This window comes from Daktulosphaira vitifoliae, unplaced genomic scaffold, assembly GCF_025091365.1.
Source record: "Daktulosphaira vitifoliae isolate Bord-2020 unplaced genomic scaffold, ASM2509136v1 Scaffold_5, whole genome shotgun sequence".
NCBI classification, from domain to species: domain Eukaryota; kingdom Metazoa; phylum Arthropoda; class Insecta; order Hemiptera; family Phylloxeridae; genus Daktulosphaira; species Daktulosphaira vitifoliae.
In genome coordinates, this window is record NW_026099576.1 from 3,869,183 (window position 1) to 3,886,007 (window position 16,825).

A 16,825-nucleotide genomic window follows, 5' to 3' on the forward strand; every position below is an offset into this window, starting at 1 on the left:
TAAATCGACGTCTCTATTACACCGCATTTCACATTTTAAGGAAATTACGTTAGTCGTTAGCTCGAGTGTGATACCGAGCGCCGTCATTACATTTGTCAGGTAATCGTCTATATGCTGCAGCTCATACGACCCCGTCGGAATAACAATCTCGAAAATACTACCGTCTTCCCGGACAACACCCATTTTATTATTACCGGCATTTATGTTTGGAATAGAGTTATTGGTTTCCAAACTCAAAAGACATATTTTTGTATTTTTTTCCACTTCTAGAGGCGGGAAAAACACGCATTCCAGGTCCGACGCGTTTCCGTTCAGTGAAATAGACGTCATGGCGACGCGAGAAATCTCAAACAGAGTTGAGCACAATTTGACGAGTTATAATTTTGATAATTATCGTAATTGTAATATATATTGCACCCTTTTAGATAGTTTATAATTTCGACGGGCGGTTTTAAATTTCCGTAACTATCAAAATAATTTACATTTTTTCCGATTTTACTAAAACAGACCCAATGCGTACCACTGTTATTAACACTATCTAAATTTACAACCATCGACTCGGCGTGCCTACTTCGTTTCGGCAAATTATCTCTACAATAACAGCCCCTAAAGTGAGGTATTTTTAATAGTTTTGCATACTTTATAACCTCATAATCATACATGGCGTTATCGGGTAACTCTATTTTTTTAATAAGATTTTTTTTTTTACCCTCCCCACTGTTACCTCCTCCTTTGTAGGGTTTTAAATACATGCCTCGTCCTACTCGATATCGTTTAATTCCATTACCCTGCTTTTTATTGGTTTTTAATTCGTGTGCCGTCTTTATTACATTCGAAATTCCTCCTGCCAGACCTCCTAGTGCGCTCAGAGCCGAAAATAGCGTAATCAGCGGTAAAACACCTCCATACTTGGGCGTTGGTATGATTCTGGACATTAAATGTTTTTTATTCTTGTTTGTTTTATTTTTAGCGGCTATCATAGTATTTGTTGTCGGCGTCTTTTTTGTTTTTCTCTTGATATTCTTTACTTTTTTATAGCCCATACCCAATTTTCTCTTCAACTTCATGCCCGTAGCGACGGCCAACGCGGCCGCCTTTTCTTTTAAGCCCGTATTTTCAGAAGCGAACGAATCCCAAGCTTGCTTTTCTAAAACAGAATCTGCCGCGTGACGATCCGATTTTACGTTACTGGCATCGTAGGCCATGTCGTGTACTCTACACGCTCTGTCTAGGCTATTTATACCCGCATCGCCGCGCGCCAATCGTTTTTTCAATTTTGTCCCTGGCCCGCAAAACCTAAAAAATAATACAATAATCGAATTTTCATAATTTATATACAACAAAATTTTTACTGATAAGACGGTAAATGCATTTCCATAGGCATCTTATTTATAATATAGTTTAGCAATCCGCGACCTTTATTGTTCTTCATTGCTCCAGTGGTTTTCATCGTGTGCGTTAGTTTTTCATGATTCTCAATAATATATATATATGTTTTTAATAATATGCGAATTTTCGAGCAAAAACATAAACTCTCGGTTCAAAATGTAGATATAACCGTGGGCTCGACATTTAAACGACACGGATTTTTATTTCCAAACACATTGAGAGGGTTGATTGTAGGACCATCGGGGTGTGGCAAGACCAATGTTATTTTCGCGCTGTTAACGGATATTAATGGAATCAAGTTTGAGAATGTGTATATCTATAGTAAAACCCTACATCAGTCAAAATACATAATTTTAAGAAAAATCTTACAAGGGTTGAAAGGGTTAAAGCTTTTTACTTTTCACGAAAACGATAGTGTTACGCCTCCCGAAAAAGCGCTCCCCAACTCTGTTTTTATTTTCGACGATGTTATATGCGAAAATCAAAATATTATAAAATCGTATTATTCTCGTGGAAGACACAACAACATAGACTGTTTTTATCTCGCACAATCGTACTCTAGAATACCTAAACACCTGTTGAGGGATAACACTAATTTTATTATATTATTCAAGGAGGATGAACTCAATTTGAAACACGTATTTCAAGATCATTGTTCCGGAGACATGAGCTTCAAAGAATTTAAAACTTTTTGCGCGACCGGTTGGAATCGTGAAAAATTCGGTTTCGTTGTCATTAGCAAAGACGACGAAAGAGATAATGGACGTTACCGTTTCGGATTTCATTATTTCGTCGCTATATAAGACATTATTTTCGAAATCTAATAATTAACGACAATGCATTCTGACAAATCGGTGTTGACCGATTTAATACGGGCAAGAGACAACATTAGACGAAAATTTAACGATTTAAAACAGCAGCGCGCCGATAATGAAGTTATAATTACCGACACGTTAAAACCTATCATAAACCCGCTTGAAAAAATAGCGAAGTTTAATGAGAAAAATTATTATAAAAAAGCGAATGACGAAAAAGAAAAAACATTTAGACATGAAAATATTGTAAAAGATTTGCACGAATTATACGATGTAAAGACTGAAAAAGAAGAAAATAATTTTTTTATAAATTTAAACAAGTACATTGGTGGCGATGTCGATGAAAACCGTCGGATCGAACAAATAGATAAATTGTACGGACCGAAACTGGGGATCGACGGGCAAATCGCATCGTACGGTAATGCCGAGAATGTAACTTTTGATTGGGCTAGTGGAAAAATTCTCATTGACAATAACTCCTATCCGCTATCCAAGGGTTTAGTTCAACTCATCTTCAACAAACGACCGATAGACTATGACGAAGAGGATTTGGCTGTTTATAAAAAAATTTTATTATTAACATCGGCCCACCTCAAAGCCGGTAAAAACAGTTTAAAAAAGGGCGGTAAAAAATACTATGAAATTATTGAACATTTGTTCAGTAGTGGGGGCGGCCTTTCTAAATCACTTATAAAAGACCGAGAAGAAACGTATGTGTATTGGAACGATCCGAACGAGTTGGTCTCCAGGTTGAAATTACTCATGTCTTCAAAAAATGCCGGTAACACGAGTTTAGACGGTGAAATTATATCGATTTTCGAAGAACTTTTATAATCCGGGTACATTAAACGAATGCCCAAATATGTCTAGGTCCGATATCGCATTTGAACTGCACAGGCCGGCAAGAAAAAATTTTATCAGGAGAAGAGTTAACGTTTTTGGTAAAAATGATCTTTGGGAAGCCGATCTTGTAGAATTTATTCCTCTAGCAAAAATAAATATGGGTTATAAATATATACTCTGCGTGATAGATTGCTTTACTAAATACGCGTGGGCAATACCGCTGAAAACAAAATCCGGAAAAGCCGTTACTGAAGCGATGGCTAGACTATTTGCACTTCGCCGTCCCCGCCTAATCCATACGGACAGGGGTCGGGAATTTTACAATACGCATTTCCAAAAGCTTGTAAAAAAATATAATATAAATCATTATTCGACTTTTAGCACGATTAAAGCTTCCATTGTTGAACGTTTTAACAGAACTTTAAAAACAAATATGTATCGAGAATTTAGCGCTAGAGGTTCGCAAAAATGGATTAATATACTAGATTTTTTAATCGAAAAATATAATAACAACAAACACCGCACGATTGGTATGACACCTGTACAGGCCGACTCGAATCCGCTGTCGGTTAAGCTTGATCAGAGAAAAATAATTAAATCAAAAACCGAATTCAAAGTTGGACAGAAAGTGCGGATATCTATACATAAATCTTTATTTATTAAAGGATATACGGCTAATTGGAGCAGTGAAATTTTTACAGTTTCCAAAGTTAATAATACATCGCCAATTACTTATATGTTAAAAGATTACACGGGCATGCCTATAGAAGGTTGTTTTTATGAATACGAATTACACGGTACAAAATATCCAGATGATTTTCTCATTGAAAAAATTATCAAAAGAAAAAAATCCAAAGTATTGGTAAAGTGGCTGGGTTTTGACAGTTGTCACAACTCGTGGGTGTCCGCGAACGATATTAGTCGTTAAGTAGCGACTCGGGCGGTTAAACAATTAACATTTATCATTAACATAATAAGGCGATGTAAACACGTTGTTTAATCTCATATTTAAGACCTTGTGGTGTACTTTAATTACCATGTTTACTACTATAAGAAAATAAATATGAACGATATTTATAAGCGGTTCCGCACGAAAATCCATTAGTTTCTCTCGTATTACACGGCGCTGTCTGGCAATATGGAGGAACTAGGGAAAAAATTACAACATCAAGTACACAGTACCCACAAATCCATAGGCGAACTGACAATCAATAGGAAATACGTCATTTTGAATTTGTCAAGATCGGAAACGAAATTTGGTCCGTCTATTAAATGTCGATTGTCGGACACCGGCATCAACGTCAATAGTGGTAATTACATTTAAAATATATTTTTTATTTAAATTCTAATATCGAAATATTTATAGAAGGTAAATCCCGGAGCTCGAAAAACGAGGAAAAAATTCCCGGTACATTTTATGTTTATTTACCGAAATCGGTGAGCTTGTCTGATGAGGAAATCGACAGTTTCAACAACACAGAANATCGAAAGTTTCAACAACACAGAAGACGACAACATGCACTTGATCTACAGGGGCAATACTCCAAAGAAAAAATTTTTAATCGATTTTATGTGAAAATTAAATAAATAAATGATTTAATTTTATACTAACAATAATCTGTGTAATTATTTTTAAAATAACTCCTTGTATATATATATAAGAGTGAACACCAAATATAAGTAATAATTGATTATGAAGTGATATAGTTCTCATAAGTCGTGAGTGTCCGCGAACGATATTAAAAGCGGTGGTGTGTGTGTGTAAAATAAATCAGTATAAATAACCGCGCACAACATGAACGTGTTTGGTACAAATCAACCCAACCCGACCTTACCCAACAGCCAACTTAAAAAACTTGAAAATATCAGTACGACAATTTTAAAAGATATTGCACAAGCGCAGATAGGTTTAATCACTATTGAAGATAAAATAAAACTATTAACAGATGACGTGAATCTCACAAAATTGCTAATTGACGGTTTAGATAATAGAATTTCCACGTCTGATATTAAATTGCGAAACCTAACTGATGAAATTAAAACCGTCAGTTCGCATTTGAATAATTTAAATATCGATTTCGATGAAACTAAATCCAAAATATATACTCGTATTAATGATTCCACTTCAATTAACGCGACTAATAAAATATTAGAAAATATTGTTGGACGGATTAGATTTCTAGAGAAAAATAAAAATAGTAACTTTAGTGACTCATCAGCCGTTGAAGAGAATACATCTAATATTTCGACAAGTTAAAAATGAGTACGGCAATATTTGATATACACTGCGTACTGGGCTCACACGGTGAATACGTCATAAAAGAGTTGTCTATAGTCGATACGGACGAATTGACCGCTCAAACATGGATATTCAAAAGTGAACCGGCACGGAATGCAAAATCAATGACGGCAAACAAATGGTTGAAACGATATTATCATCGAATACCGGCGAGCTACGGTCAGGTGAATGCGAATGAAATTCGCCCGATATTAAACTCTACGAATTATAAGTCTATACTCGTAAAAGGAATACAGAAAAAACAACTGCTGGAAAAACTCATTACGAAACCGTGCATTGTAAACGATTTAGAAACTCTGGGCTGTCCCCCGATCGGCCACTTATACGAAAATTATACTTTTCCATCTTGTATATTTCACAAAAATTTAGACCCGCATAGATGCACGCTTTTTACAGCGTACAAGCTGAGAAAATGGTATTTGGATAATATATATATAAAAAATAATAATTAAATTTTATTATACATTTATTTCACAGTGTAAATTCAATAATAAAGAATATTATACATGTATTACATCGTGTAAATTTAACAATATTTAATTTCTCTATTGTCAATAATAATTTGATGGTGATTGTGTACAAGGTTCCTCGTTAATGGACTTAACCAAAGACATCCAACCGAATTCTCGCACATGTTCGTTCTAAAATTGAAATACTATTAATAAAATAGTTAATTTTTAATTGATATTGCAAACCTTTTTCTGAGGTGTGTTATACCACGTTTTTTTATCCGCCAATCGATCCACAATGCTGGTAGACATGAATGTTTTTATTTCATGTGCATAACTATGATCATGTTTTTTCATTATATGTTTTCCAACCTCGGTGAAATCGATATTTTTTACAAATAATGTAATTGCGTTGTAATCGTTTGTTATACGCTCGTGTGTGAAAATATTGAAACAATAATCGATAATCTCTTCAAATTGCTTTTTAATGATCGGTCTATTGACGGTGTTTTGACGATTGATTGCATCGAAAATTACATACTCCAAATCTAATAAGGTGATTAAGTGCTCATATTTGAAAACGACCTGACACTTTGGATATATTTTCGATTTTATTAAAATGACGTTTGTCTTGCGATGCGCCCTTTTCCATACTGCTGTTTCAACATCCTCGAGTAGTAAAATATTTTCTTTTTTAATCGGCGCGGTCAATACCAAAGATAAAATATTGCCCATCGAACCGAAAATACGCTTTAAAAAATCTATCGAAATCGAAACATTTTTTAACGGAGAAATAATACGCACCTCGGTGTTGAACGGTTCTCTCGGTTCAATACCGATCGTTATGAAAAATTTTTGTTTTTCATTCAGACTGTAAACCAAACAATTTAACAAATCATTTTTACGTTGAAATTCGACTTGACCAACACTATTCGCTATAGTCATATTGTCGAGAATAAAACATAAAATCATGTCCGTTCAACACAACAACAAATGACCGAATGATCTTATACTGTTTTTGTAACGAATCGCACCTGACCGATCGACTTTTTTTCTAATTTTCACTATCAATTATTTCGTAATCATTAACGTTCGTCTTGTCTTTTACAACAATTTCTAAAAAATTTACACGTTTATCGATAATTTTTAATACTTCATGCAAATGTTTTATATAGTCTCTTAAATCTTCGACTTGTCGGCCTAATCTAAAATCTACCCCTTTAAATCTTACGAACAGTTCATAAATCTGCGATCTGTTTTTAAGTAAACTTTCATCGATGTTTTTTATTTTTTCTACGTCCTCACCTCGGCGCGAACAACAACAACAACAACAACGACACCGATCCATTATAACACGTCACTAAACTGTCTGTAAAACATCATTTTCATCGTTTATCATAACTGCGATGCGATCGAATTACGCAGCGCCGTCCGTCGGGCGAAATACTCGCGCAATCATAGTGTGTGTGTTGGGTTACATGGCGGGTGCCGTCCGCCAGATGGCAGCACATGTACAAAGTGTGAATTGGGTTTCAGGGTACGCGCCGTCCGCCAGATGGCAGCACATGTACAAAGTGTGAGTTGGGTTTCATCGGATTAGTGTACGTTGGGTTGCATCGGATTAGAATACAAGGGGTTTGCTCCATTCCCCTCCCACCTTTCCCCTACTATGGCGGGAGGGGTATGTAAGGCAGAGGGGTATGGCTGCCATACATTATTATACTACTCACGTACTTTGTTTCAAAGTGCATCCGGTTTTGTTACCGTTGTCGATTGAATTGCCTGTTCGGTCGACGCACTATTTATTGCAATTTGGATTTGAATGGGATTGTGATTATGGGCCAGCTTAACTGGTCGGTGCTTTTTCAGACATAGTGTACGTTATTGACCGTATTTCAGTCGAATTAACCAAAAATGAAAAGTACAAGTGGTAATTTGTTTTTATTATTCGAAAGTACGATATCAACAATCGCGAGAATACGCGCTTTGCGTTCGCGTATGAACGTTAACAATGCTGTCAGTTTGTATTATTATTATTATAATTTGTTGTCTTGAGGTTATTTTCAATAATCTGCCAATTTCTTGTTACAAATTTATAGTGGTGCACAATTGAGCCAAATTTTCCAGGGATGCCAAATTCCATGTGATGAACTGTATGTGGATAAGTGTTGTCAGGAAGAGTCAAAATAATAACAATGGTAATTTAACATTCACTAATTGAACACTGACAATCGAATCAGTAGTCAGATCCCCTTTTATTAAAAATAATTAACAATTAAGGATATAATTAACATGAAATTTACAGTATTAATGGTTACTTTCTAAATATTAGTACAGTACTTTCTAGTGTTATAATAAATTCCTTAAAACTAATATTTACAAAATAATTATGGGTTCACGTCAGGGTATCTGCTCTATGTTAGCTATTACTAACATTTAGCATATAATAAACATATATATATAGAAATGTAAAGTTTGGAACTATATTATTATGTTATGTTAGAATATCTTGTAAGCATATGACTATTGAGTAGATAGCCAGCGCTATATCCTTATTTAATTTAATTTACTTAGAATTAAGAATATTGCTTCGGTATACAGCACAGAAATACTTACGGAGATATTTTTGGTGTTGAATTTTTGTTTTAATGATTATTGTGATGCATCTTTAATCAAAAATTCGAATTATTTTTATTTTTATCAAGTACCAACTGTTCAAATATATAAATATCATAAGTTCTCATCTTTTGACGTTTGTATGTAGTTAGTAGTGACGTATGTATCACATAATTTAATATATATTTATATTATATGTGCATTTTCTTACTTTAAAATCAAGCGCTCTCAAACATTCATCAAACAAATCAAAATTTATATAGTCCCTAACATTAATATTATTGTAAAATATTTTAATAAAATGAGTTTAAAAATTGTTGTAATGATTTTTTTAGGTCTTTGTTTTGCATCTAATTTTTCTGAATGTAGTAGCTCTGGAAAAAATATTACCAACTCAACTTATCCGGTAATTATCCTTATTTTTTAAATTATACGGTGTATTATTTAAGGTGAAGCTACAAATTTATAGAGAATAATAAATTAAAAATTTTTGTAATACAATATACTTATACATAAATTTTTTTAATATAATTTTATAATAATTCTTTAATTTTATTAATTTAATTGTTCATGAAATCATTTATTCATAAATGACAATGTCAGTATGTGTGTAACGTTGATAATGGTAACATTGTTTCCGAAATACGTATCCATGACTTTTCAGTAATTTTTTGTGGCTTTTGAGTTTAATATTTTTTAGTTTTTAAATTCATAATATTTTCATTATAGTTTTAATTTTATTTAATTGATTAGCCACATGTGATAAATTTTTGTTATAAAATTATATTGTATTTATATCAACTCCAATACATAGCTATAGATTTTACTATACGATTTTGTTATGTTTTCTGTTACTTTATTCAACTTTTAATAGAAACACACCCATAAAAATTATGATAAATAAAATCAACTAATTTCAATGTGTTTTAACTTTTAAACTTAAATTGGTATAAAGGAATCCAGCAGATCCAGAGAAAATATTCTAAACTCAACTAATCCGGTAATTATTATATATTTTAACATAAATTTTTTTAAATATAATTTAATAACAATTCTTCAATTTTATTAATTTAAATGTTCATGCAATCATAAATTCATAAATGAAAAATAATAAAAATAATATTGGATTTATTTTAACATAAAAATTATGATAAATAAAATCAACTAATTTCAATGTGTTTTAACTTTTAAACTTAAATTGGTATAAAGGAATCCAGCAGATCCAGAGAAAATATTCTAAACTCAACTAATCCGGTAATTATTATATATTTTAACATAAATTTTTTTAAATATAATTTAATAACAATTCTTCAATTTTATTAATTTAAATGTTCATGCAATCATAAATTCATAAATGAAAAATAATAAAAATAATATTGGATTTATTTTAACTCCAATATAAAGCTTAGAATATATTGATTTTACTGTGATGATTTTGTTATATTTTCTGTTACTTTATTCAACTTCTAATAGAAAAAAACCCATAAAAATATAGTTTAAAAAAACTAAAAACGCGCTATTAAAGCACATCGAACTAAAAAGTTCAAAATAAGCTTAAAACAATAAAGAGCGAAAAGTACTAGTATTATTATAAAGAGTCGGGCGCTCAATATACGAAAAATATGGCACAAGCACCTACGCTTTTATCACAATAATACTAGTACTTTTCGTTCATTATTGTTTTAAGATAATTTTAAAAATTATTTTGAACTTTTTAGTTTCATGTTATGATAGTAGTTACTATAAATATATCATGGTTGTAACGGGTAACGGCAAAACAGGGTTCGATTTCGGAGAGGGAGTCTAAGAAACGCCTACCACATCCAAGAAAAGCAGCAGGTGCGCAACGTGGAGGTAGTACGAAAAATGACGATACGAGAATCATCCCCCGTAATCGGAATGAATACACTACATATCACTTAATGAGAATAAAGTGTATTAATATATAAGTTTTAAAAGTAATTAGAATATATATATATATACATGTAAAGCAACATAAGTACGTAAACGTATCATGCAAGAGGTATAGCCGTGTATTGTGGGCGGGCCTGGCGGGGGGAACGTTATACACGAGGCATATACAGGGGCAGCGGCGTCGGCTGTAGGAATATATAAATGAATATTAACATATACGTATATATAAATATTAATATATATATATATATATATATATTAATATTAGCGGCGGCAGTAGGAATATATAAGGTTAGCAGCGTTGATGGCGACGGTGCGCGAGTGCGGATCGAATCGTAGACGTTGTCACTTTGGCAACGGGAAGAAGACTACGGTATCATTTGCGGCGGGACGTCGTCGGCCGTGCGGCACTTGCAGGACTTTGCACCGCAGCAAATAACGCGCGGTGTTGGTCAGTCAAATACTCATAAAATATGGCGACGGCTGATAAAGGTGGCTCGAGTCGTGGGGCATTGTGTATAACGAAGCGACGCGGGGCCGTGTCAGTCATTATTAAAAAATGTGTTATATATATATACAGAGTGGCCCACGACTCACTGACAACTTAAATAACTTTTGATCCAGTTAATTATTTAGCTGATTTTTTTTTTAAATAATAGTTATACGTTAGATCTATAGCCATATCTCAATAATTAATTTTTTTACATTTTATTAAAAATATTAATTATTTTTAAATTTTAAATAAAATGTAAAAATAAAATCTAAGATAGCTATTTTGTAGAGTAGAATCTCAGAAAAATTTTAGTAAAAAAATATCTTATTAATATTGAGTAGTAAATATTCTGTAGCGTTTTGAAGTTTGTGAAAATTTGAATTTTTATGTACTATTTTACGGTATTAAACATTGAAATACGTATTGAGAAAAGGACAGAAGAAAACTCTATCTTTTCATGATTACTAAATATACATATGATGATAGTGTGTATACATTACAAACTTAGCATTAATACCATGATAAGAAATTAGATAAGGCAATTATTACTTATCACTCTCATTCAAAAGTATATTGAAAAGATAGCGTTTTCTTCTGTCCTTTTCTCAATGTTTAATACCGTAAAATAATACATGAAAATTCAAAATTTCACAAACTTCAAAACGCTACAGAATATTTACTATTGAATATTAATAAGATATTTTTTTACTAAAATTTTTCTTAAATTCTACTCTACAAAATAGCTATCTTAGATTTTATTTTTACATTTTATTTAAAATTTAAAAATAATTAATATTTTTATTAAAATGTAAAAAAATTAATTATTGAGATATAGCTATAGACCTAACTTATAACTATTATTTAAAAAAAAAATCAGCTAAAAATATTAACTGGATCAAAAGTTATTTAAGTTGTCAGTGAGTGGTGGGCCATCCTGTATATATAATTGATGACTCGCACGCGTATACGGGTACGAAAACCAAAAATAAAATTATACAGGAAAATAGTATTGGTGGTGATTGGTGAGCGGGGTGGGGTAAATGCGTTACGACAGTATAGTCTCAAGGCCATAGACGACGGGATACGCGAGATAATAACACGTGGCGAGTGGAGAGTTACAAACAACATACATGTGAAACTAATATAAGCATGTTAAAAATTATGATTAATAGAATTTACTAATTTCAATATGTTTTTATTTTTAAACTTAAATTGGTATAACTTTTTGAAAGATGTATGAATTATAGCAATAATTTCAACTTCTCATTTAAACCAGTAGCGGCTCGTGGGTGCTGTTGGTGGGGGTGTGACTTTAAATATAATACCGCATGTTATAGGTATAAAAAATTGTAAAATTAAATATAATAAAATAAAACACAATACACATTTTATTATTTTAAAGGTCACAGTAGAAAATAGAAATGAATATAATAATAATAACTATTTTACTATTATAGCAACCGATAACGACTAGCGTACACGTATTAATTTTAAAAATGAATTACCCAATTAGTATTATAATAATATTTTACTGTATGAACGACGCTACCCGTCGTCCAAAACCCGTAAATAAGATTGCTGCTTAACTGTTCCCGCACGCACACATTGGACGCATCGTTTTTAATAAACATTTCAAAATATTTTTCGGACGACGCTGTTGGTCGTCCAAACACTACTCGTGTGTGCAGGGTCTAGGACATTTCTCCGCCACCGTTTCGCCGCCACCGATTCGACGCCGGACACTTCGCCGCCAGACTCTTGATATATAAATTTATTATTAACGCCTTTTCGAAAAATTATAATTATTTTAGCCTAATCCTTCATTGCACAAGTTCTTAAAATCCAGTATAATGATAAAAAAATTAATTATTTTTATAATGTCACAAATTATTTAAATTTAATTTGTACTTAATTTAATTATTATAATTAAATGTTATCATAATTATAATATTCATTGTTATTCTTTCATTTTAACAATTAATACTATTGAAATAACTATATTTCAAGCATACTAATGCTCTTATTTATATGTATAGATAATAAAAATGTGGTATAATTATTAATTATTAATGTATATACTTAGCGTCGTATCATAAATAGCAAACCCAGTTTTTGCAAATTTTGTATATTTTTAATGAACAAGGTATAAAATACTCAAAAATTTTGTATCCTCTTGGATAGCTATTTAATAATTTTAGAAATTTAACAATTAAAACAACATGAGTCAATGTTATAAATTGTTATTTAAAAAAAATTGTCACTTTTAAAATAAACTATTCAAGCAATTTAAATGGTACATATGAGTATCGAATCGTATGGATGCGAATAACAAGATACTTTATTATTTTGTATTATTATTTATTGTGTATAAGATATTTTGTTTAACAATAAATCAAAGTTTTAGAATGGTTAATTAGGGTAATTTTTGTTTTAAGAATACAACATATTAATTACTTTAATTTATTCTTATAATAGTTCTTATAATGAGTTTAAAAAAAATGTGTAAGAGTTAAACTTATAGTCCATAATATTGTCAACAATTTATATTCTATAATTTTTTTTTCTATGATCGCTCATTTCCGAATTAAGTACAAAACACTAGAAAACAAAAATTACCCTAATTAACCATTCTAAAACTTTTTTTAAAATAAAGCCCATATTGTATTATACAATCATATTAAAACGATTTTTGCTTTATAAATTTTTTTTTTTAGAATTTATCTGATGATGAAGTAAAGTTATATTATCCGGTAATTATTATTTATTTTAATTAAACATGGTATTGATTAAGGTGTAACCACAATTTCATAGAAAATAATAAATTAAAATTTTTTTTTGGTACAATTATTATGCACCGTTTACATAAAATTTCTTTAATATAATTAAGTAATAATTCTTTAATTTTACTATTGCCTTGTTCATGCAATCATACATTCATAAATGTTCTCAAAGTATTTATTGACGAATAAAGTTTGATATCTACAAAATTAAATCATTTTACTTTGTAATTTAATAATTGTTTTACTCTAATTGTGTGTACTACTTCTAAACTATAATAATCCAAATATTCTGGTAACATGTTGCTAGTATAAATCATTTCTAAAAAAAAGAAACCTCCAAAAAATAACATATTTAAAAATCGCTAATTTTCGAAATTTTTTCAATTTTTTTTACTAAAAACTACCATAACTTTTTTAAAAATGAACAAATCAATATAATTTTTTTTTCATAGATGCTTGATGTCTTTACTTATCATTTGGTATATTTTTTTTCATAAATTTAAGGTCTGACACTTTTATATATGTCTTAAATTAAAGCTAATGCAATATACTTTATTATGGAAAAAAAAATTTGACCTCTGGATTTGTCTTCATGGTAAAAATGACTACCGTATTAAAAAATTTCATGGTGAATATGGATACCAAATGCTATTTTTGTGTGAAAATTCTCGATTTTGTATTTTATATTTTTAACTTTATAATGCTATAAATTATTGAAATGTGTATGAATCAACACAATTGTTTTATGAGAAATAATATTTTTTAATAATCCCTTTTTTTTATTCAGGATATTAATAAGGAAATAGCGGATCATGTAACTTTTGGAATAATCCAACAATTTTTTAAAATTAAACACTATCTAAAGATTTGCATCGAAGCGTTTTCTTTATAGTGATTTTAATCACTATCAGATATTATTATACTTGATCCAACTATGCCACGTTACCACTGTTCCGCGACCCCCCTGTGCTGGGTTTTTTAATAATATTATTAATATTAAAACTTAGAAGTGGTAGAAAAAGTCTAATTGCACATTTAAAACATGGCAAAAAGTATATTTTTGTTTCTGATGAAAGTTTCTTTGTAGTCTAGTGTATAAAATTTATAACTTTGTTATAATCGGAATAAAATTAAGGAAATAAGAGATATTGTTGCTTCTGAAATAATCTACCAATTTCTTATAATTAAACACTATCTATGGATTTGCATAGAAGCGTTTCTTATGATAGTGATTTTAGTCACTGTCAGATATCATATATACTTGTCCCAACTGTGCCGCGACCCCCCTATGCTACCGTTTTTTTTTTTTTTTATATTTTCTTTATGAAAATCCAACCAGTACCCTTATTAGGAATAGGATTTAAAATAGCAAAATTTGCATACAATGTATTTTTTTGATATGACTTTTCATAATGTTTAATGGAAATTATGAGACCTTAATACTTGTTTTTAAATAAAGTCCATTTATTATTTTTATATAGTCAAACTAGAATGATTTTTGTTATATAATTTTTTTTTTTTAGAATTTATCTTCCAATGATATAAGAGAATGTAAAAAACTATTTGATGGCCTAATATATACTCCATATGCAGATGTTTTCATAGATTTGTTAAAGAAACATTCAGCGGTTAATCCAAAATTAAATGATTATGTTAAGAAAAAAATACATGATCATCAAAGTAAATATGTATATATTTTATGACAATGGCCACAGTAAAATATACTTGTTACTAAAATTAAGATTTATTTATTATAAAACCAAATTTTTTTTTTTTAAGTATTCAGATTTATACAGAGTGATTGATTTTGGGTAAAATACTTATTTTCTTAAAAACTATAGAAAATTTTTAACTTTGTAAAGGTAAAAATAATTTCGTTGAAAAAACTTTACAATAATATCTGGTTAAATATATTTTTATTTCATCCCTTCATGGTCAAAAAACCTTTAATTTTAATTTCTCAAATGGGAACCCCTATTTTGAACTTGTTCAGCTTCGAACAATTTTGTTCTTACAATTTCATTGGTCTGATAAATAGTTTATCCGTTATAGAATTTCAATGATGTATTTTGTTGATTAGATTTGTAGTTGTAGTTATAGTTTACCTATGACCTAAAAAAGTGTAAAAGTGAATATTTCAATTTTACGAAAAATTTTATGTATATAACTTATAGTGATTGTCACGCTTACAAATATCACTTAATATAACTCCGTGAATAATTTTCAAATACTTTTTCTATTTAGTACATGATACTTTGTTATAATGATACTATCTTCTATACTATTATGATACTCATAACTTATAAATTGTTCTATTTTTAACACGCTTATATTAGTTTCACGTGTATGTTGTTGTTTGTTGTTTGTAAGTTTGTAACTCCACGCGGCACGTGTTATTATGTCCCGTATCCCGTCATGTATGACCTTGAGACTATACTGTTGTAACGCATTCGCCCCACCCCGCTCACCACTCGTAGACAACAATATTTTCTAACCCAAAGACGCGCGCGTGTCATCAATTATGTATATATATAACAAATTTTTATTGTAATTGACACGGCCTGCGTCGTTTCATTATACACAATGCCCCACGACTCGTGCCACCTTTATCAGCCGTCGCCCTATTATGAGTATTTGACTGACCAACACCTCGCGTTATACGCCGCTGTGCAAAGTCCAGCAAGCGCCGCACGCCCGACGACATTCCGCCGCAAATGATACCGTAGTCTTCTTCCCGTTGTCAAAGTGACAACGTCTACGATTCGATCTGCACTCGCTATCAACGCTGCTAACCTGTTGACGTCCGAGGAACACGACGGACAACGCGTCGTCGATGCCAGCGAAAGTGCCGCGATATTATGCGAAGATTATATATTCCTACCGCCACCGCTAATATTAATATATATAAATATTTGTACGTATATACGTATATGTTAATATTCATTTATATATTCCTACAGCCGACGCCTCTGCCGCCGTATATGCCTCGTGTATAATGTTCCCTCCGCCATGCCCGCCCACATAAACACGGCTATATCTCATGCATGATACGTTTACGTACTTAAGTCCCTTTAAATATATATATATTCTAATTACTATTAAAACTTATATATTAATACACTTTATTCTCATTAAGAGATATGTAGTGTATTCATTCCGATTACGGAGGATGATTCTCGTATCGTTATTTTTCGTCACTACCTCCACGTTACGCGCCTGCTGCTTTC

At 31.0% G+C, this 16,825-nt stretch overlaps 3 protein-coding genes across 7 annotated transcripts in view; 1 reads left to right on the forward strand and 2 right to left on the reverse strand.

The window, feature by feature from the left end:
• Positions 1–312: 312 nt before the first annotated feature.
• LOC126906708 (uncharacterized) lies at positions 313–2,014 on the reverse strand. The gene is made up of 2 exons (XM_050687462.1): positions 1,353–2,014; positions 313–1,296 (listed from the first exon to the last, which is right to left on the reverse strand). The coding sequence occupies exons 1-2, from the start codon at positions 1,448–1,450 to the stop codon at positions 327–329; spliced, it is 1,068 nt and encodes a 355-aa protein (XP_050543419.1). The 5' UTR covers positions 1,451–2,014; the 3' UTR covers positions 313–326.
• Positions 2,015–5,200: 3,186 nt separating this feature from the next.
• Positions 5,201–7,344, reverse strand: LOC126906711 (uncharacterized). Its single transcript, XM_050687465.1, has 2 exons — positions 6,042–7,344; positions 5,201–5,987 (listed from the first exon to the last, which is right to left on the reverse strand). The coding sequence occupies exons 1-2, from the start codon at positions 6,765–6,767 to the stop codon at positions 5,898–5,900; spliced, it is 816 nt and encodes a 271-aa protein (XP_050543422.1). The 5' UTR covers positions 6,768–7,344; the 3' UTR covers positions 5,201–5,897.
• A 14-nt stretch (positions 7,345–7,358) lies between these two features.
• LOC126906720 (uncharacterized) overlaps positions 7,359–16,825 on the forward strand; it is an 11,020-nt gene continuing 1,553 nt past the window's right edge. The window contains exons 1-7 of one of the 5 annotated variants that reach the window (XM_050687484.1): positions 7,497–7,993; positions 8,747–8,817; positions 9,367–9,411; positions 9,621–9,665; positions 13,533–13,568; positions 15,122–15,278; positions 15,378–15,409. In XM_050687484.1, coding sequence (XP_050543441.1) covers positions 7,942–7,993; positions 8,747–8,817; positions 9,367–9,411; positions 9,621–9,665; positions 13,533–13,568; positions 15,122–15,278; positions 15,378–15,403 — 432 coding nt within the window. In that variant the 5' untranslated portion in view covers positions 7,497–7,941 and the 3' untranslated portion in view covers positions 15,404–15,409. Of the gene's footprint in view, positions 7,994–8,638; positions 8,818–9,366; positions 9,412–9,620; positions 9,666–13,532; positions 13,569–15,121; positions 15,279–15,377; positions 15,410–16,825 lie in introns of those variants that run through there. The other 4 variants (XM_050687480.1, XM_050687481.1, XM_050687482.1 and 1 more) reach the window with 4 other exon arrangements.